This window comes from Ammodytes marinus (genome assembly GCF_949987685.1).
Source record: "Ammodytes marinus genome assembly, chromosome: 1".
Lineage (NCBI taxonomy): Eukaryota > Metazoa > Chordata > Actinopteri > Uranoscopiformes > Ammodytidae > Ammodytes > Ammodytes marinus.
In genome coordinates this window covers 30,595,009-30,618,532 of record NC_137230.1, presented here as the reverse complement: position 1 = coordinate 30,618,532, position 23,524 = coordinate 30,595,009, and the positions used below count along the sequence as shown (strand labels likewise).

Below are 23,524 nucleotides of genomic sequence, written 5' to 3'. Positions count from 1 at the left end.
ACCTTGGTCTCCCTCAGTCCCTCATGTCACGCCTCCAAATAGTCCAGAATGCAGCAGCAAGACTGTTGACTGGGTCAAAAAAGTGGGAACACATCACACCCGTTCTTGCTTCCCTTCACTGGCTGCATGTACAACATAGGATAATTTTTAAGACAGTTCTCATGGTATTCAAAGCCCTCAATGGTCAGGCCCCATCTTATATAGCAGACCTTGTACACCCCCACTCAGCCCCTAGGACCCTAAGATCCTCCAATAAGGGTCTTCTCCACATCCCCCGATCCAGACTCAAACAAAAAGGTGACCGGGCCTTCGCAGTAGCTGCCCCACGCTTGTGGAACCAACTGCCACCTGACATACGTGATGCCCCCTCCATTACTGCCTTTAAATCAAGGCTCAAAACCCATCTGTACACCCTGGCTTTCCCTCCCCATTAGCTATCTGACTTCTACACTACTGTATATGTTTGTGTGTGGAAGTCCGGGTTGTATTTTGTACTTTTATCTTTATTTTTTCTATTGTTGTTGTTGTTATTTTACCTTCATGTTGGCCTACTGAATGCACTATGTACAGCATTTTGGTCAGTGAAAACTGTTATAAATGTGCTTTTATAAATACATTTTACTTACTTACTTACTTACTACTATACCAATTTCAAATTTTCAACAATATTTATTTCCAGAATAATTGGCTTGCCAAGTTATCAGTAACACATGACCTGGACAAGGCTCGGTTTCAGGCCAGGATTTTTATAAATTTATTTTTATATAAAATATTTTCCATATTTAAATACATTTCGTTGTGCATTTACTCGTTTTTGATTAAATACTAGATTTCAATAATTATTTTCATTATTTTACAAGGAAATGTTCTTTTCAAACAAACTAACATGAACATCATGGACTTATCTGCTTGCCCTTCAAGCAGCAATTAACGCTTGAATGGTTTTTTGTTTATTTATTCATCTATTTAATGAATATATTCTGCTCCAAAGTCCTCCTTTCAAGACAGATTACATAACGAAATAAACAATCCAACGTGGCTGACCAATTCCGAAGAATTGAAGAAATGCAAGTGTGTTCAAACCCAAATGTCAAAGCAAAAAACATTTTTTTTAAATATTTTGGCAGTCTCTAGGCACACCGTGAACCCATGGATATGTTAGAACACATTTAAAAAGTGCACTTAGCATAATATGTGACCTTTAATATTCTGTGAATCCAGTAAAAAGTCACATCTACTCCAAAAAGTTAATTTATTTAATAAATCTTCTGTGTTTTACATGTTGTGCTGTTAAAGACAGAACTACCCTACTAAACTTTTCTACTAAACTCTTTAAGGGGGCGCCTTTAGCTAAGTTGGTAAGGCGTCCACCTCCCGGGCCGGGCCCAGCAGCAGACCCGGGTTCGATTCCCACCCGCGGTCGTTCTCTGCATGTCACTCCCCTCTCTGCCCCATTTCACCTCTGTCTCTCTGCACTGTCAATAAAGCATAAAAATGCAAAAAAAAAATTCTTTAAACTCTTTAATCAGAACATAATTTTTCTTCTGAATACTGATTGTAGTAATTTGAAATTGTAATTGAAAGACATTTTTAGACTTTTGAATGCGGTCTATTTTCTACGGTGGCGCTGAGCATTCACCAAATAAAAAAAGTTTCACAGCAGGATAAGGATCTCGTAATTACGAGATAAGGATCACCCTCTCATTCATCAATAACGATGTCTGTGTGTGTGTGTGTGTGTTTGTGTGCAGACGAGGTGAACCTAGCCATAGGAAAACGTAGGCAATAGCCTTGGTTTCCGGACTACAATGGGCCCCATAATCAATACAATTATTTTAAATATTTGTTTACTGTTCATTCATTAATCAGCGATCGCATCGGGAAATGAGGGACACACTTTCACTTTTTATATGCAGTTTGTTCATTATGAGCCACCGGCGCCACCGTACTGTGTTGCCTCATCCAATCAGAATGCCCGGTGGGCTAGTTCACTTTTACCTCCTGTTTGTTACTGTATCGGAACGCAGTTTTATTGAATGCTTTGATTAAATGCAGTCGTTAAACTCGGTGTAATCCATGACTCATACAAACACATAAGAACTTTCTACAAGGAGGGCATGACAATGAGTATAGCCATGTCAACTTTGAGCAGATATGCAGTCACTGGGACTATTCAGGAGAAAAGCCCAGTCGGACCTCAGCAGCTGATCACGGGCGTAAAGCCGAAAGTGTGTCCCTCAGTACCCGATGCGATCGCTGATTAATGAATGAACAGTAAACAAATATTTTAAATAAGTGTATTGTGATTATGGGGCCCATTGTAGTCCGGAAACCAAGGCTATTGCCTACGTTTTCCTATGGCTAGGTTCACCTCGTCTGCACACAAACACACACACACACACACAGACATTGTTATTGATGAATGAGAGGGTGATCCTTATCTCGTAATTACGAGATCCTTATCTCGTAATTACGAGATCTTTATCTCGTAATTACGAGATCCTGCTGTGAAACTTTTTTTTATTTGGTGAATGTTCAGCGCCACCGTAATTTTCAACCTCCACTATGACCACTTTTCCGGAAAAACTCGAAATGGCCATAACTTTGGCATTGGTTCAGTCTGTCAGCCAACTCACAATTTGTTGTGTGAATACATACGCAGAGCTGATATTGGCATCTACTCTGACATTGTCACTACCCACAAGAAAACCCAGAGTTCAGCACAGCAGAGACTGGGAAAGTTAAATTGTCTCAAACCATTGCTGGGAATAAGTAAATTCTATCTATCTAGTGAATAGAAAAGAATAAAGCTAAGGCCTGAAATCTACCTGATATGCAGCAGCAGACTAATCAATGTTCGACCTATCCAAATCACAATAATTCATTGCTGGGAGCAGACAGCATCTGAAGCGTGAAATGCTAAGTAGCTTTGATAAGAAGCATATGACCATCCGTATACATGGATATAAGATGCAGGTTGACAAAGAGTGCACCTGAGCGAAGTAGGCAGTGTAAGAAAAAAGCTGTCAGCGGTATAGATGTAATGATATAACGAAAAAGTAAAGAAATGTGTCCCATAAATGCATTTATATGAGTAGAAACAGAATTAGACATTTGTGGATAACATGTGAAATACTGTGTGCGTGACAAAGTCAGAATAACAGAGGCATACTAATGTGAATGGGCTCTGTGCAGGACAACAATCATGTTATATCCCTACTGTTCATTTGTTATGACATTAGTATATATATTATATATATATATATATATATATATATATATATATAGTCAATTAAATGCACTATGAGTGCTGAATGCTGATATTGCACATTAAGGGGAGGCAATAGCTCACAGGTTTTTCATGGCACGTTTATAACAACTCAAAAAGATGGCAAAATGCATCCTGTCAAAATCAATTTTGTGTGTGTTTTTTTTTAAAACAGTACACAGAATAGAAATTAAGACTTTTAATGTCACAACCATCAAAATGTTGCCAGATTACAGGGTAGTTGCATTGTAGGCCCATTCAAGGTGTTGTTTATGAACACAGTTCAAAACTAGAGGCAGAAAAAAATGTTTAAAAAGAACTTACCCCACCTTAATACTCCTAGTAGTCCAAAGCCTCTTCCGGTCCATCAATGGCGACCTTGCAGCACACATCTAAATGTCTCTCCTTCAGTCTGTTGCACAGCTGTGTCTTCACACTTTCTAGAGTTTAAGGACGACACACACACATTACAAATCTATTCATATACAGACATGAATAATGTTGGTGGGAAATTAATAGTGCTAGTGTTTTCAATCATATCTTACTAATCTGTAAGCAGTAAGCAGTGGATGGCTGCCCCACAAAGCCAGCTGCAGCTGCTTCGTCGTTGTGTCTGAGCCAGGTGAACATTTCCAGCCACTGTTGGTCAGCCCCTTGGTGAGCAGCAATACTTTCAGGCCGGATAAATATACGGAGTGGACTCTCGTCTGTAACATGAATAATTACTTTTGTAATGTACAATGCCCCTTTACTGTGATAATAAGTGCACGGTATGTTGTGAGCAATATGTGCTTTACCTGCAAAATGATAGACTTTTCTACTGCGAAACTCGCTTTAAACTCATTTAATGAGCCAGTCTTCAAAACCGAAACAAATTGTGAAAAACTGAAAGGCTGTAACTTTAATTTAAGAAAAATAAATGCAAAAATTAACAATATTCACCTGTTCAAGTAACAGGGCACCGTCTGACGTCAACACTCTTCCGATTGGAGAAAATGTTATTGAGAAAATCATGAAGAAAATTGAAGTTTATATATTCTTCCTCGGCTTCCAGTCTGGGATGAGGTCCAAAAGTCAGGCACCACGACAGCGTTCGGTATGGACAACTACGGTCATTGCATGTTTATTAGAAAATTATGTGAAGTAGTGGAATGCTTATACTGTATAGTGTTCATTTTTGACGCAATTGACAATTTTAAGTGGTGGCGGCCCGTAAATCGGTGGTGGCGACCGCCTCCAATGTTAATATGCAGGAAAAACTATGGCTGTCAGTGTGGGCAGTCTGTTTCAGCATGGGACCAGTCTTGGTGGAGAGGTGCCAGTTCACCTTCTGGGCACTGCCGAGGTGGCCTACGTGCAAGGCACCAAACCCATTACTCTTACTAGACATTAGGCTAATGCATGTGTACAGGTTAATCTAAAGAAATTGGAATATAATGGAAAAGCACATTGTTTCGAAGCGAGCTGTACTTTTATAACACCTCAGCAGTGCCAACTACTGATCTTCTCCATGCCCCGCTGAATTGATGCAGTTAATTTCTATATAATTAATTGTATTGGTCTTTTTTAATATTTATATTAGAGATATTGGATATTTGATTTTCATGAGCTGTAGGCCTACGCAGTAGCCAATCATCAACATTAAAAACAAAAAAATGCTTTTTTTAAATAGCTAAATTCAAGTTCAACTTTTTTTAATTAAATGACGTGAAAACACTTTTCCATGATATTAATTTGTTTTAGATGAACTTGTAGGCTATAGGTCATGTTTGTGCATGTGTGGTTTGTACATGTGTTTGTCAAAATAAAAGCAAAAAAAAATTATTTCTATGTTAGGGGGTGAAAAAAGGTAGGCTGTTGTGGTCGCAGCAGCCCGCTGTGTTTCCTCCTTCTGTGTCTGCCACTCCCCCTGTCTGTCTCACTTCACACCTGGCCCTCATCTGCAATCACGCTCACCTGGTCTTCACCTCCAATCAACTCCCCTTCATAACCCTTGCAGGATTCCCTGCTGTCGGCGCCAGATCGTCCCATGCGTTACTGTGGTAATTATACGTACCTGGCTCCAGTTTATTGTTACCTCGCGTCTCTCGTTTCTTGTTGCTTGTTACTTGTTACTTTTTGACCACAACCTAATTTTGTTTTCCTCTACCTGCAGTTATCCGGATCTCCCTCTCCAGCTCCCCTGCTTTGGTCTCCCCCTCTCCCCCCGGGTTCCTCATCCACTACCTGCTTCCCCATCTCTTTAAATAAACCTTTTTTCATCAATTCAACACCGTCTCTGTCTGCTCTTGGGTCCAGCATCGTTTACCATAACATAGGCTTTGTCTTTCTTTCTAAGCATAACGACAATTAGCAGCCAACATTAGCAGTGCAAGTAGCCTAAGTGGCGTCGTCATAGCTAGGCAAACAGCCGTGGTCCAAATCAAATCATTTTATTTGTATAGCCCAAAATCACAAATACATTTGTCTCAGTGGGCTTTACATTTCATACAATATGACACCCTGCCCTTACACCCTTAGCTCGGCTGAGAAAAAACTCCCAGTAAAAACCCTTTACCGGGATTTTTAAAAAAATTAAGAAATCTCAGGGAGAGACGACAAAGGGATCCCTCTCCCAGGACGGACATAGGCTACTGCAATATATGTCATAAGTAGAGAAAATCACGAAGGAATTTGATCATTGACCAGATGTTTACATGGTAATACTAAAGTAAAGTGCGAATAGTGTGGATGCAGGAAGAATTCACTCACAATACACAAGTCAGCATGCACCACTTACCTTGGTGTAGGCCTAGTCAAACAGGCACTCACAGCAGCATCTCATGGCAGTCTCTGAAATAACATCTTCCATGGAAAACTCAAATTGTGTTGGCTTGAAAACTTTTTTGAAGCTGACAAAATAAACACAAAAAAAGTAGCTAGTAGCTAGCATGTCGCAAATACATTACTTCCCCACGCAATATAATGAAGTGATGTCCCTCCGCCGCACGTGTTTCCCGGAGATCTTCAAACGCGCTGTCACGCTGCAGCAACAGGTACTGTAGTGGGCGGAGCAACCATAGTTAGAGAGAATAAAAAAAGACCGAAGTAAAATGGACTAAAATGGCTAAAATACAAATTACTTGAGATTATGAAAAATGTAGGCTAAAATAAAAAATATAAAATATGCCATCATGTGAAAATGTTTCCTGTCATTAGGTAGGCAACACAAAGCGACATCCCTGCACAATAATTGTAGCCTACCTTCATTAAAGGTTATATAATTAAGAGACAAGATAAAAAATATATATATTTTAGACTACAATGTACAATCTGCAACATTAACAGAACTGGGGTGGGGGGAATGCAAGACTTCTCCTGCAGTCTGAAAAGCCGCTGTTTACATTGCTGTGTTAATTGGTTCTCCTTAATTAACAGGTCTGGGATCAGCTTGTCCTTATACTGTAATGATAGTCATGGTGATTATTAATCATAATGTCTTGGTATTTATATTTGATATAATGTGCTTGTAACAAATGATTTCATAACGGAAGGTGTGAGTGGCCTTTTCAAACGTATGTTACAATAGGATCCTATAAGCTTGAGTCATAGTGGAGACCATGACATGGGTTTATTATTGCAAGCATTTTCAAAATGTTATTATAGTCTATTACATATTATAATATATTGAATATTAAATAGTTCCATGGAAATTTCTATTTTCATAATTATGTCCGTTTCAAGCCAGCAAAGCAAATCAGCAGGTTTAGTGATTGTGTGTGGCAACTGAAAATAATGGATATGTTATTATTATAATGTATGCTGAGTTATGCTAACGTTGCGCCCAAGTTCATTTATTTTGATTTATAGTCTGCTGTGTAATTTTTGGGTTGGGTCATATGACCATGGAAATGGGAAGGCTGCATTTGGACAATGAGAGATATTTGTAATGTTTTGTCCATTATATAAAACAACATACGAGTTTGTGAAAAACTTCCCAGTATAACACGATACAACTCAACAGCAATGAAAATGACATCCTCCAAAGGCTGGTAGGGCAGGTGAAAGTAAGATTAATTGAAGTGCTATTTCATTAGACCATTTTAGTTGTAGTGTGTACTTAATAGTCTGGGAACTGTGAGGTGTGGAGTGTAAATTGAAGTGAGTGTAGCTGCAAATCTAATGTAGCTGTCTGCACCGGCTTAAAGCTTTTTACTTACATGGTTTACAAAATTGCTGTTTTTTACAATGTATAGCAACACCACTTATATACTTCAATCAAAATGTATCTATTTGTTTGACACGTACAAACAAATCTCATTAAACATTATTATAAATACTTCATTTGGACAGCACCTTAGAACCATAGTTTAATTCAAAGTTCACCCAGCGTCAGTCGCTAAATATCTGAAGTATTAATCATCATATATAGTGGGGGCGGGACCCGATAAGCCTTTGGCTTCTCCTGCTTCCCTTCGGACGATAACACAAAGTAATATGTATGAATATGCAATGAGAAAATGATGTATTATGTGTAATTGTCCGGAAGAATAATAATAAATAAATAAATATAGCCTACTGGTCTAGGGTCGGGCAGGAACTATGTTCTTTCATCCAGCCTTTATTGCAAGGGAAATATTCTCATAATTCTCAAATTAAGGAGAGGTATACTGGGGATTTCTTAATAGCTTGCCTTATATGTAACATACAGGAAATTGTGGAGAAAAAACCTTAATAAACCAGAAAATGGCTTTAATGGTATGAAGGCGTGGACAAACTGAGTATAATTTAAACTAAAATAAATATAGATTAGCCCCACAAGAAGTCTCTATTTGGCAAGAAATATTGTCTCATGCATTGCCCTTGCTGAGAGGAATTTAATTTATAAGCCTTTGTCCACACACATTTGGACACAAATTTTAATATCCTTTGACTGACCTTTTCAACTCTGAGGCAAGCCACTTCCAAAAGGAACAGAGGATAGTTTCTTCTTCAGCCAATTTGACAACTTACAAAGATTGCTTGTAATCCTCAGAAAATCCTCCTCAGTGTGTTATGTAAACGTTAACTTGTCGTGATACTTCCTATTGTGGACATAATGATGTCTGAAGGACTAAAAGTCTACAAATGCAGGACATTTAATTGAGTCAGCATTGTAATTAATATTCTGATGTAGATTCAACGAAGGAGGATTCAGTGCTATGCAAGAGCCAATTAAGTACATACATTCAATATTGTGTTGTCTGTGAGATAAATGTATTAGTATATAACAGATTGTTTTGCTATTTTTACATATAGAGTACCTTTTCAATGAGATAAGCCTGACTTATTGTTGTGATCCAAATCTTAAATGATAATATTATAATAATATTCAAAGTTTTTTCTGCCTCCTAGACACGTGAGTGAACTTATTCAATCCACTGGAAGACTTACATGTATTAAATGAAACACAAAGCGATACTAAAAACAAATAAGTGCATTTGCAGACTATGTGGGCCTGTAGGTGAAACAGTCACAACAGGCTGCTAAATGTTCTGTTTTGGTTGAGTTCATATCTTAATGGTGGTTCTGGATGCTACCTGGGACATGCACTCAGCCTTGAGGGTTCCTCCAAACAAGAATCAAATGATCACCAGATAGATAGATATATTTTGGTCTGTACAGTGCACACATGTCAGGAGCGACAAAGGAGCCAGTGATTTAATTAGACGGTGTGCTTGTTATTTGGTTCCCCCCTGTGTACGTGTCTATAGAATCAAATTCCCCCTCTTCTGGAGCCTCAGATAACTATGACAAAGACTCACAGCCTGAGTTGAACCTTCTCAGCCATGTTTCCCATTTGTTTATCCCCACTTGCCAGCGCTTGGTTTCAATAAGTAAAAGAAAACAAAGCTCAACTTTCAAAATATTAATAGAGAGCTCTCTCATTTCCAGCATCCATTAAAACCAAAGGAAATGACTCGCTATATTCCCTTTGCACGTCATCGGCTGCTGTTTATTCAATTATATCACATCCACAAGTTATTTAAAAATCCTTGTGGGGCATTGTTGCCTTCAGGCCTCATGAGTTGGACCTTGTTCGTTATTTTTTTAGGCAGTGTCAACACCAACAATTGCTATCAGGAGTGAAAACCGGCAATGCACATTAGTTTCCACAGTGGCTTGCTGACAGTCCTGCAAATATCAGATATTTTCCTTGCATTCCAAATTTTATACTTTTGCTTTTGTACTATACACAGCGCTGTTCCCCTATAGTTAGTGTATAGTTTGCATGAAGCATGCATACAATCAGGGCCTAGTTAATTAGCTAAGACTGTTTTCCGCAGTCATTAACATATCTCATTTTAGATACCTGCTGTTCCTCACCTGCACTGTAGTTGCCCTATGTGTGTATTACCTCATTCACCAGCACACCTGTTCCTTATTTCCTCATAATCTCCCCTGCATATAAACCAGCCGTTTCTCTGCAGTCATTCGTCTGACTTTCTGAAGTACCCAGTCATTAGCCTCGTTTGAGTAGGAGCCGTCTGGCCGAAACCTGTGCAATTATGACGCGCGTCATAATTGCGCGGGTCTGAGCCAGACGGCTCCTACTCAAACGAGGCTTTAATGTTCCAGGCTTGTTTCCTGTTTCTTACCTGCCTGTTCCTGAACACAGCATGTTTCAGCCCTAGTTTGCCTCCACTGACTGATTGCCACCAAACTCTGCTTTGAATTCTCACCCAGTAAATGATTGATTGCTTTCAACTGCTCAGTACTGCTTATGAGTCCACATCTGCAGTTTCTCCCAGTAACTGTATCATACAAACAATCATGCTTTATGCCATATCCCTGTCTTCTCTCTTTAAAAAACTCTATTTTCCACTAATCATTATACACCATGCTCTTATTTCTTGGGTGTTGCCTGCTATTATTCTCAAGTTAAGCTCTCACTGTCATCTCCATAGTTACCCATTCCATACAGGACATCGCTGTGTGATGTCAGGATCGGAAATAGCTACTTCTGCTCTTTAGCAGAAGACGGGTGGAAAACAAACAAAATTCCCACCTTAGCGTTTTGTTCCCATGTATTTGACTGGCCTTGCACAGGACTGAGGCTCAGAGTCTTAGAAATCTCCCTGCTATGAAGTCGAGGCATTGTTTCCTTAATTTTCAGTCATGCAAACAACCCAGTGAAATTAAATCCATTTCACAAATGCAGCATCCATGATTCCTGCAAACAGATTTGAACAGAGTTATCTTAATTCTCATGGCATATCATGCATCTCTTACATCTGGAGAATATTGATTTGATATCCTCGTTGTCCTAAGCCATCTGGGCAAGCAAACACGATGTTGCATAAGTGGGAACACAGTGCATCATTGCCAAGACATTACATATCATTCCTGGCCAAAAGAATGCTATCTTAATCACTATAACCACTGACAAGTGCTGGCAACTCGGGGAATAGTGTTTCTAGAACCAAGCTCATCATAGCATTCCTTCCCTTACTGAAATCATCAGAACACGCTCAACACAATATACTTTAGTATGTTGTTGTATCTTTGGGATTGCTTAGACTACTACTACTACTACTACTCAGTTACTACTTGTTTTATCCTGCATTAAGTGCCCATGTTTTCGCTGAATCAAGCGCCCTCTTTGGACTAAAGCGCTAGTGTTTTTAAGATATTTGCTGTCGTGTGCTGGTGGGGCATGCATTTCTTTTGGAAGCGATTGAAAGAGAGACCACAGGACATATCGCAATGAGGTAATGTATTTATATGTGATGTAAGATTAATAATGGTAATCTGAAGATGGTGAAGGAAAGTAAACTTTGATTTAATACCATTCATAAACACAGACTTTGTTGCCCATAAATATTTTCTTCTGAGATCTAAAGAAATCGGACCTAGGCAAAGGCATTTATTAAACCTATATAAAAATAGTATTCTTTTCTCTGATGGTCATGGTTGCTGTTACAATTAATCTATGATCATCAGAGGAAAAATTAGACTGTTTCATAAGCATTTTAAAGTTGAAGGTGCACATTCAAACCACTTAATGCCTACATTTATACCTTAAACAGCAAGACTATTTAGCGACTACTACTTAGCGACTATCACACTGGATCTCTCCAGCCTCCACAATGCTGCACACTGGAAGCTTTTAGACTAAACTCACAGTCCAATACACAATCATATTGTTACCATAAAAAAGACTAAAAGCATTAAAGACGCCTTGGGTTGCAGTCATGTGCAACATGTCGTGTGAGTTGGTAACAATGTGAGTGATGTGTGAGCTGTGACACGTCAGAATCGGAAAAGCTTTATCGTGCAAAGCCCGAGTGCCCTTAGACACAAAAACCCTTTCTCCCCTTCCAAGCCCCAGTAGTGCACTAGTTCATGATTAAGCCTTGACCATCGCACTGAACTGCTAATTCACATACAGATCAGTCCATTATCCTGTAAAACTGGCAATTATTAGATTAGGCGTGTCTTTTGAAGACACAGACTAATGCTTGTATGTCATTTAGATCTGATTATCTTGACTGCTCCCCAACAAGTAGGTAACAGGACACTCGTAATATTAGTGATAATGAGTGCTTTTAAGGTTTAGATTTCATTTTAATATTTGACTGATCACTTTTAATATTTGGACTGAAGTGGATCCTATATTTGCCATACACTTTTCTTTTGGTCTGCTTCTGAACACTACCTTATGCACTGCCTGAATTCCCCAGCCAGAGTTTTTTAATTGGCTATGAATTGTCACAAAGTAAATTATTAGACGTTATGGTATTGTAAAGTATTGCATAAGAGCTTATTACTATGGTGATGTATACAATAGACACATTACATTTTAATACATAAATGGCATTAGGCAGTGGGATATTCAGATGATCTAGATGGCGAAGAATGAAAACCTGTAACTGGGACCATTTTGTTCCCTTTGATTGGATACACAATGTTCTATTGCATAGATATAACCAAGTTCTGCCAAATAACCCTTTATATTTCCCATTCCACTTATTTTATTGTACAATATTTATATGGGATCAACTGAAACTGTATATAAACTAAATATAGAAATTGTTTAAAAAAAAGAAAAGGCAATGACAGTATTCCCCAATGCAGCTCTATGCTATCATCTTTACCACATAGTGCCAGTTTTACAATAGAGTCGATCAATGACAACAGAAGAACAATTCTCAAGCTCTCTGACTAGTTTGCTTCTCTGGGTTTAAAGGGATGTTGACACATGAAATAATCCACCAATACTGAGATTTCAACCACAATCTCCCATGACGTTTATCCATTGATTTTGACAGCAACTAAATATATGTTCAGGGAAAACAAAAGATCTGCAATATGAAATGAGTGGAAGGGGTGTGGTCTGGAAATTGCTAAATTCACTTTTATCAATGGTTTGATGCATATTGCGTGTATGTTTTCACCTGTGATTTAGATTTAGACTACTTTGCTTTTCAAACCCTATTTTTGGGAGATTTATTTTGCAAATTTTAGGCATTTAGTCTTTACACCAACTAGCTACTGTATTTAAAATATCATTGTTCTCAGCCACTCCCTCTGTTCACTGATTGGCCAGCCAAAATTTGGGCGGAGAAAACCCGCAAATATGCCGCAGGTCCAGACTGACTACTGAAGGGAAATGACAATTGAGCGGATTTACGTAGGCGGGAGGTGCCAGGCTAGCAAAATGGTGCATGATGGTCAAAATCAAAATAAAATACAGTGCCCATATTCAGCGTAATGAAGAAACAAGTCATCCTGTGCAACGTGGATCATTTGGTGTTTGTGTTTTTTTTTTTTTAAGATAATTTTTTAGGTTTTTTCAAGCTTTTTTTTATTAGATAGTACAGGACTTGAACCTGCGACCACTGCAACAAAGGCCGGAGCCAATATGGTACGCGCTCTACCCACTACGCCACCGGAGTGCCCCTGGTGTTTGTGTTTTACATAATTTTGATGGAAATACAAACTAGTTTGTAAAATCAATTTATTGTTGGTCTTTTCATTTTATTTGTTAACAAAAATGGCGAAAATTGACCTAGCGACTATATTCTTATTACATGTATCAAAGTTCAGTAGTTTCTTTTTGATTGCATTTACTTCTCACACTTGCAGTATATGCAGTCTTACAATAACATCCAATCAGATTTAACAATATGCTTCCTCATCGACGGTCTCTCTTCTGACAGTACCATAAACGCACATTTTCCTCATACAGTATATATGGGGGACACTTGAACCCTAAGGACACAACAGTAGCAATTACACTTAACTCTTGGCATTTGAGTGACAAGGACACTGATTCAGAAATAACCTGTAGCGCAGAGTAGTGTTAAGTGCTAAAATTGTTGCCTGAGGGGGCTATCTCGGAGATGCTCCAACACAACAAGCGAGTCGAGTTACTGTTTTGCAGAAGCGCTGCTTTCCTTTGTGCCTTTCAGAGGGCCCAAGATATATTGCAAAATGCTTTCTGAGACACATCATGCTAACCTGATGAGACAACAGCGTGGACTATGGGTTTACCACTTCCAAGTCTCCAGCTGTGGCATAGATACAGGGAATGAGTCAGGTTTGATTTCAGGGACACAATTTTTAAATCATCCATTTACATGGATAGCGGCAGTGTCCTGGATTGCATAAATGGCTGTTTCTTTTTTATTTTGATTAACACCTTCACTGCTTACACAGTTTTAGTCCTTACTTAAAGGAACAGTTAAGGAAAATACAAATGTAATTAGTTTTGAAAATGGCTATTTAGGAACTGAAGAAAAAAACAAATTGCATTTGCCTAGTCCATTGTTTAAAATGAGCATCACTCTGAATTAAACATCATTCAAACCATGGGAATCTATCATTTCTAAGTGTGACAGAAACATAAATTGTCACTGTATGCAGTAAAGTGTTGGAATAAAGCACACTGTTGTCAAGAAAAGCCCACAATGTGTGCAGGCATGCCAACTTTTTAAATCATCATTCCTGAGGTTACAATTATCTCTTTAGTTCCCATAATAAAGTTCAAATTTTTATTGTTTGTCACAGCTGCTCCTGTGTCGGCTGCTTCCCCTGCCTCTCTGTGTGTTTGTTTATGTCTCTGTTTCGGATGCTGACATCTCCCACCTGTCCAGCAGTCAAAACTCTGTGCATTTTCCCTTGTGCCTTTCTTCCTGCACAGCTGGTGGTACTCTTCTCTGTTATGTCTCAATTGCATATTATGTATACTTTTAAATATGTTAAGAGTGTGTAGTGGTTCACACTAGATTAGAAAATTGAGGAAATATTGAGCTTTCAGAAACAAGTGTTTTCTATGACTGTGTTATTCACAGTGATACAAGACGAGGTAATGTAGTTACAATGTTACAAAGTTGCAATGTTTCGGTGAAATTGTTTGGGCAATTGGGATAACAACAACCTCTATTCCTGTTTAAATGTCTTGTACACTTGTTGCCATTTTTTTACCCTTTTTCAGCTACCTTGTTTTTGGTGGAGGCACCTTCCCAACTCTCTAGCTACGAAGAAAGATCACATCCCCATTGTAAATCCCACTTACCTGAGCTCTGTATGGTGAATTGTTTTTACTCAAAACTAGACCTAATTTCCCATGAACAAATCAAAGATGTGAGAGGTGGTTGTGAGTTCTGGGAACCATTTCAATTACACCAAATGTAGAAAAGGCTCCGGGAACTGTGCTTGTTAACGAGCCAATTAAGCTGCACAGGCAGGCTCCAGAAATCCCCTATGCCTACCTGCTGACACTCTCCCCAGTTGGTCACTGCCAAAGAACTTCACATTATCCAAGTAAACCTTGCCTTGTGTGTGCGTGGCAGGATATAAGTTGACTTCTCCGTTTCCTGTTTTTAGAAAATATTATGTGGTTTTGTTGATGTTAAAAAGATTGTTTTGTATTATCTGTCCCTTGTCTGTTTTACTAGGTTACTCATGCTAATCAGCTACGGCTAGAGAGACTCGTTAAGATTAATTATCAAGCTATATAAACTGCACACTATTTCGGATCATGCATTTGTTCTTCTTCTAGGAATTCCACCCACTGCCGAGAGTAATAGCTCATTCTTTTATGCCTGTTCCCTTATTACCAATTGGGCTTTTATTTCTTGCTTATTACATGTGTAATGGGCATTACTCTTACACACCCCCATCCCCAAAACTCTGTATTGTGGCTCCCAGATTGATAAGATCAATAGACTATAAGAAAATGTTTATATGTATCTTATGATGCATTAACCCTTATATAAATCCAAGTACAGTCTCTGTGTCCTGACCAACTAACCCATATTGTTGAAATTGAATTTGATGATCGCACACATTTAAAAAAAGCAGGATCCTTCAGGACATACACTCCTACTGTGAGCATTGTATAACTTCCATTTCTCCATTATATTGTTTTAAGGCTGCAAACACACAGTGGCATTTATCTGAGAGTTTTCTGTTGATTTTCAGATTATTTCTTTGGCCAGATCATCTGAGGAATTTTAACCAGGATCAGCTGAACTCAAACAAGTCCACAAAAAGGCAGTGGTTCTTTTTTTTTGTAACCTTTATTTACACAGGTATATCCCATTGAGTCCGAAGACTCTTTTGCAAGGGAGACCTGTTCCCATTTACACATTACCATTCACACACACATTCATACACCGATAGCAGCAACCCTTTGATCATCGACCGACCCGCTCTACCAACTGAGCCACAGTCGCCCCTTTGATTTGTTTCACCTTCGTGAATTGACATGTTTAGGTTTGTGGACATTTGCAGCTAAAATTCTATTATATCAGTGCATTTTACCTTAATTTGAAAACAACCCTTTTGTTTCCGGGCAATATGTGATTGGCAATTCATACGACTGCAACCCAACCCAGAAGAAAAGCTGAGTAATGACTGAGTGCATCAGTCATTACATTATGGACATGCATATAACAGGAGTCACGATGGCTGACCCACTGTTTTGCGGTCTGTTTTATCCTCGAGTATCTGCATGTTGTATGAGTGTCAAAAAGAAAGCCCCATTTGTGTCCCTCACACTCATGCGTAAGTGGGACCAGGTTGTTTGGCTGCATACACTGGAGCCTCTGCAAGGGGACAGCCTTGTCATATTTGTTCTCAAAACACAGACTTCAAAAGACGCATTTCCTATGAGGCCACAGTGAATACACGTGCAACAGCCTTACTTAGGTGACGCACATGCTGGATTCTCTTCATCATTATTCATATGATAATAGCACAAAATAGAAAACCTTCACGCACCTTTACATAGTATATGCCACAGCCTTATTACACACACTGGCACATTTTTATTTACAAAGCTTTGACCGGGAAGCGTCCTCGTTATTCAACAGAAATGCTGCAAATTTCAGATGGGCTTTATCAGACCCGCTCCACTGACATGCTAATGCTTTATGTTCCACAAGCCCGTTCTGAGCTGGGAAAGACAGCTTGTAGCGTCAGTGCCCCTGATTCCTGGAACAGCTTACAGTAACAAATTAAAATGAATACCATGATATCCTTTAACAAATTTAAACATGCTGTCTTGAATCTGCCAAACTCTGGTTGTAACTGTTTTAATTAGGTTGTACTTACCAACTTAATTCTGTTCCTAGTCACTCTACATCTCTGTCTGGGATGTTTCTCTTTACCAGCTTGCTGTGTACTTGTATTGTATATTGTGTTTGTATTTTTGTCTTTTGTTTCTTGACATTTGTTTCTAGACATCATTGTAAATGAGGGTCACCCCTCAATGAAATATTGAGTATAAATAAAGGTTAAATAAATAAAAAATAAAATTAGCCTTGTATTTACATGAATAGGCTTGGTCACTGATACTGTGTTTCTATGGCCAGCGAGGGATAGCTCCGTGTCTCATTATGTGTTTATATTACTCGTAAATATGCAGGACAATAAGGTCTGAGATCCCATGGCTAATTAGTAATGGCCTGAACGCTTGGACAGAGCCTGTTTGAAAAGGCTGCCTGAGGAGAACCCTGCGGAGACATTTCAACCTTATGTAACTGCCTATGAGTTCAAAGCCATAATGAGATAAATCTATCCAAAACCTGTTGAAATTGCAGTTGTAATACGACGCTATCGCTGTCTTTTCCTCTGGCTTCCATTTTCTTTCATTTGAGATCATCAATTAATTACTAATCTGGAAATCTTATTGTTTCCCCTTGCAAACTAAATTATGCGTCTGTGCTGCTGTGTCAGCTGAGGCTAGAAGCGAAAAAGGATTCCCTAAACCTCACATGGATCAGCCTGGGTGAATAACGGTTATTAAAAAACTGCTTTGGAGGGAGATGAACTTCTACATTTCTCCAACCTTTTTGCAATAAATGGCACCAGACTCCAATGGCTTTCAGACTGCCCTCTGGTGTCAACTTCAGTAAGGGGCTTTTTTCTTCTCTAGGTAGGGCGGCTCTTCCAAATGTGTTTGTTCTACATGGGTTAAAAATGTGTATATTATTTACTTAACGGACGATGAGTAAAGGATTATGCAACAAGAATGTTAAAGGGGATGTGTGTGTGGAGTGCAACAAGTCATGTTTATTAACATTATACTACAGTCTGATATATCCATATTTAACATACTGTAATATTGTTTGGGCAAGTACATTTTCATCGTACCTAAATAAAATTGTGCAACTGCAGAAAAGGTTTGCTAGATTAGCGACCTTCTCAAAACCTATGGTACCAAGTGTTACGGCTGGACAGGGAGGACACAGGCGTGGAGACAGTACCAGTTTAAGAAGGTTTAATTAGAAGGAATCAGCTGGGGGTTAGGGCCGTGATCCGGGGGGAATCTTGCCGTGGCCCCGTTGCTCTCCTCCCTGAGGCTCCAGGGAGGAGAGCAAAGGGGAATGTCTAGGGGGCTGAGCGAGAGCAGGCCTGAGCAGGCAGGCAGAGGGGTCCGGGAGGAAGTGCTAGCTGGTGAGGGCTGGAGCCGGTGGCTGGAGTCAGGCCAGGAGCTGTGGCAGAGAGAACAGGAATGAGCATGAGGCAAAATGCAAACAGAGCTGCATACAGGTAGATAAACTAGAGAGAGAGCAACTGACTGTGAGAAACAGAATCTTCAATCTGGTAGCGTCTGGAAGGTAGGGCCGGGTATATGAAGAGCGGTTGATTAGTGATAGGTGGCAGCTGTGAATGCTGGTACCTGACTCCAACACACCTGACTCCAACCCTGCAATTAAACCAGACACAGACAAGGCAAAGGGCAAACACAACACAGGGGCAAAGAGGCCCAGGCAGGATCATGACACCAAGTGCACCACTTTTCTATAAATTGAGGTTATTGTCTATTTATGATATAAATATTCTCCAAATTTGCACTTTTGTTTTTAAGGTGAGATATAAGTTGACAGATTTACCTTATACTTTTGGATGTTATGTCATGGTCTGTCTTTGTCCTGTCTTGTTTTGGTGTTTCCTGTTTTATTTTGGTATGTCTGTCTTGTTCCTCCCCATGTCCTGTCAAGTTTCCCTCCTGTTTGATTATTGCTCCCTCCCCTAATGTGTTACACCTGTGTCTCGTTGAGTCTAGTATATATGCTCCTTGTGTTCCTTTGTTCCTTGTCTGTGCATTATGGTTTGTTTCGTGTCAGTGAGGCCTTGTCCTTTGTGTTCCCTGCGTACTTGTGTTTTCTTGTGCTCCTGGTCCTGGACCCTTTTTGCCTGTTGGCCTTTTTTGTTGACTTTTTTGAGCTTAATAAATTATTATTTTGCTACGACGTCTTGCGTTTGGGTCCTGCTTTTGCTACTTCTTCCACTGATAATTTAATCTTTTAACGTCAATGTATATGTTTTTAAATTGGCAATCGCCTGCAAACTTGATATAGTATTTCCTTCACATATGGAAGCATAGGTGACCTTCAAGTTATCTGCCCTTTCTGTAGGCTAATAACCCAAACTCGAATGTGGTAGCTTGCGTCTAACTGCAAGAACCAATTCAAATGTGTGCTTAATATCTACCTGGCAACATATCCTGTCATCACATGTCCGCCACTCGACACCAATTAAAATCTGCTGCAGCGGACATGTTTCCTCTTGCTTGGACTAACATGGCAGAGGTCACTGCAAAAAGAAAAGAAAAAAAAAATCCACATGGGTCACCTTGTCAAACAAAGCTGCATGTGTCCACAGAGTTGAGTTGAGTTGGATTACACCAACACAAGGGTTGACAACATTACTTACAAATCTTAATAAGCCAAGTACTACAACATTATAACAGCTTGAAATTTGGTTCTCTGTAATGTTGTAGTACTCTGACTACGACTAAGGTAATAATAGTATTATGACCTGTGTTTATTCATTCATCATTTGAATAGCTCATAGAGAAGAAACATAAGCGATAGGAAAGGTTTTTATGTGGATATTTCAAAACTCTTATTCTGATTTGCTAATCGTCTAATCCAAAATATGCACATTCCCAGCAGATGCACATCCGAGCACTGTTGCTGACAGCAGGTATGTAGAAAAGAACTGTTTGACACAATGCCAATGACTTCTAACCAAACTCAAGGTGTTAACTTACAGGGAAAAAGACTCACAATCTGAATGTCATTTCAAACAGTGTGAGAGCATCAGTACACTTACGCACAAATTAATTCCGCCCGCCAACCAACCCTTCGTCTTTGGAGATCTATCCAACCCATACCCAAACGTATACCATCTAATGTATAAAAATTATGTGCTACAAATGCCTTGTTGATTCAACATTCATTTCAGTATTAAAAGGGGATATGTGTGCATGAATGTGCAACAGTATAGGTTACTGCACCTGGTGAAGGCCTTTGACCTTCGCAATACTGAGGTCATGTCACTGAAAACAGCAGCGTATTGATAATGTATGGTTGTACACTGTTAAACTGTTATACTGCTATTGTAAAAACGTCATGTAGGAAGTTTACAAGTTTAACTTTCAAATACAAAAATTAACATTTTAATTTGTTACTAACTGGACCTAATTTTAGTTCCCAACATATTTTCCTGCTACTGTATGTTATTATAAAAACAAACCTTGTCAGTACTGTCAAACTAAATTAACAACAAATGTGAGGTTTTCTTTATATATTAAACCATTTGTGGATTCAGTTACTTTACGGTTTGTGATTATCCAAGTATGATGTAGGAGCTTTTTACAGTATTGCAGCACGGTCACTAGGTATCCTTGAAGTACATCAATGCTTTGATTGCTACTTAGACAGTACGCCCGTCTATTGTGCATCTTAACTTTCACACATTAGGCCTACTCATACACTCATAAGGGTTTACAAACTTATTGTATGCTACTACTTTGTATGAAAACTATAAGAAGAAAAATAGTAAGTCAGGGTAATGCTGATTGCTTTTAAGCAGTGTTGCAGTAAACGTAAACAGTAAAACGTCTGAGCAGCTGGCAGCACACATCGCACCGCCTGGCACTCTCTGCATTTCAGGCTGATAAGTGCTCTTAAAGAGGGGATATTCATTCAGGACTGAGACTCGCCATATAATCGACAACCCACAGAGCTGTAAAGTCAAATGAAAGAAACACAACCCTGTTGATCTAGAGCATTCACAACTCAGTGTGTGTTGCAGCTTTACCCGCTATCGGGCACACACCAGAAGGGAGGCGCACATGGGAGGCACACATTTGGCCGTTTAGGTCAGTGAACAAAACACAACTTGGAAAAAAGTTTCAGTCAGCGCGACAGAAGAATACCGGGAAGGTGCGATGTCTAAATCCGCCCCCTATCAGGCCAACGCACGGAGGTCTTCTGGTGTGCCACAAGGAAGGAGACCACCGGATTTGGAGCTGTCCGAAACAACGTTCAGCGCGCCTGCACAAGGGACACCTGTGGGCAACAACGCCACGTTTTCTGAAAGAGACAAAATGCCAGAGGACGATAACACTCCCTCCGAGATTCCCCCCATTAACCTCCACCCGTACTTATCTCATCCCCGGATGTCTATGCGGATGTCGGTGTACAGCACAGGGATCCGTCCAGTCCTCGCCCGTGCCTACATCCAAGGACAAGTGTATAACTTTCTGGAAAGGCCGTCTGGCTGGAAATGCTTCGTGTATCACTTCACAGTGTGAGTGTTTTTATTTTATTTCCATAATCATCCACATCCATTGGGTATTCAAGGGTATAATTGCAACCATAAGATCCCTAATTAAACAGGGAGTTAATTGCGCATGGAGAGCCTTGGAAGCCCTCACTACAAAGCACTGTTAATCCTGCGCACTTTAGAAAGATGCTGCACAGATATCAGACAGAGCACAAATGGAAGTCCCTCTAGGAATATTATGAGGATATATAAGACTAACCACAGCTGATTAAAATAATATAATATAATAACATATAATAGCCCACATCACAGACAAGAGAATGCCGGGTAAAATATGTCCTCAAAAAGGGTTAGCCTATGCAGAGCTTTGATTTGGAAGGGTATTTTCCTCAGCACCATTGAGCATTTCATTATATGGAACAGTTTTGAGTGCATCAACACTGGGACTTTAAACAACAGAACACTTAAACCAATTCAACCAGGCAGTGTATGTTCAACATGACAGATATGTGGGACTATATATGTTTAAATAAGAATACAAAATTAAATATTTAAGCTATTAATGAACATGAAGTAATAATTTTTTTTAAATAATTTTTTAATATATCTTTTTTTCTTAGGATTAATACTTTTCTAGCCACTACTTTTTTTCTTCTTTAAAACAAACCCAGTTCCTGGAAACTGACAGTACAGTAGATAGTAAGTGACTGCAGTGTACAGGCAGAGGTTTAGGAATGTGGGATATGATCTTCAATCTCGCCCCCCCCATGCGTGTTGTCTCTCTCCACTTGTTGGCACTGATAGCAGGCAGCTAAACTTGGCTGTGTGTTTGTGTGTGTGTGTGTGTGTGTGTGTGTGTGTGTGTGTGTGTGTGTATGTGTGTGTTTGTGTGTGTGTGTGTGTGTGTGTGTGTGTGTGTGTGTGTGTGTGTGTGTGGAGGCCCTGGCTGGCACTGCCACCCTGTGACCCTGCAGTGTCTGTCTGAGGGGACGCAGGGGAACACAGCATGAGCCAACGCGATGCAACCCAATCACGTTAGAAGAACATTACCAAAAATAACTGCACAATATACAATAACAGGGACGCTTGTGGCTACTGCGATCAATGGAAAATCTTTATTTAGGCATTGGCATGTCCATTGTGGTATTATCTGACTGTACATCAGGTGCAAACCAGCACGATGAGATGACATAACCTTCTTTTAATGGCCACTACATGCTCATTCAGAAATGCTGGTAAAGCTATAGTGTGTACTCGGTTACATTCAAGCCATCGCCAGACAAGTTGAAGCAAAGTTGATTAAGTTTGTCAGCTCCACAAAACTCTCTCTGTATTTCTCAGTATAGCACAATCACAAACTGGTGTCGCCCCCCGACACTGGGGCGGGAGCTCAGGAAAATCCCAAGATTTACTCAGAATTCGTCATGGGGGCAACACAAATTACACACTATAGCTTTAAATTACAAAAAACAATATGTTATGTTGTCATAAACTAAGGTGTGAGTAGCAAAATTCACTTCTTTGCACATGTATTCTGGTGGTCATTTGGAAAACCCATTGTTTCATGTCAAAATATTGTAGATGTAACAGATGTGTTTTGATGTTGCCTTTGCCTTGACTGACAAGTGTTTCAGTCTGTCACACACACTCAACTCAGCTTTATCCAGAGGCTAGCACTGTTTTCTCTTTGCCCTGATTTGAAATGCCTTGATTGACCTCAGGCAGGCAAAGGTCACATTAGTTTACTTTTGAACATAGCCTCCTGCATTGGCCCCTGGAAAAGTATGTGACGTCAGAAGTACCTCTGTTTGGCATAAATATTGAGCAGCGTAAAAACATGTTGATGTAACCTGCTGGAATAATAACTTCTACATTTTTCAGCAGTGTTTCTATTGGTACATGCACATGCATATAAGCAAAGGTGATCTTCAAACTTCAAGTTCACTAGAGCCAAGCAGGAGATTGCAATAAACAAGGAAGCACATCCAAAAATCTGACGTGAATGGGAGATGTTCTGAATATTCTATTCCCAGGAAAAACATTGTACCTTTACATAGAAATACAACAGGAAGCTGAAAAACCAAACCCAGCCTTTAGAAACCTACTGTGTAGAACACATATGAAAAATTACTGTAAGTGTGAGCAGTGTTCTTAATACATTTCATTGGGTATATCTATAGATTCAATTTGATTGTGTAATGTACTGTA

At 39.4% G+C, this 23,524-nt stretch overlaps 1 protein-coding gene across 1 annotated transcript in view; it reads left to right on the top strand.

Moving 5' to 3' along the window:
* Nucleotides 1-20,978: 20,978 nt before the first annotated feature.
* kcnq1.1 (potassium voltage-gated channel, KQT-like subfamily, member 1.1) overlaps nucleotides 20,979-23,524 on the top strand; it is a gene marked incomplete at both ends in the record, with an annotated part of 41,637 nt that continues 39,091 nt past the window's right edge. Inside the window, one exon of the mRNA XM_080028957.1 lies at nucleotides 20,979-21,340. Coding sequence (XP_079885083.1) covers nucleotides 20,979-21,340 — 362 coding nt within the window. The remainder of the gene's footprint in view (nucleotides 21,341-23,524) is intronic.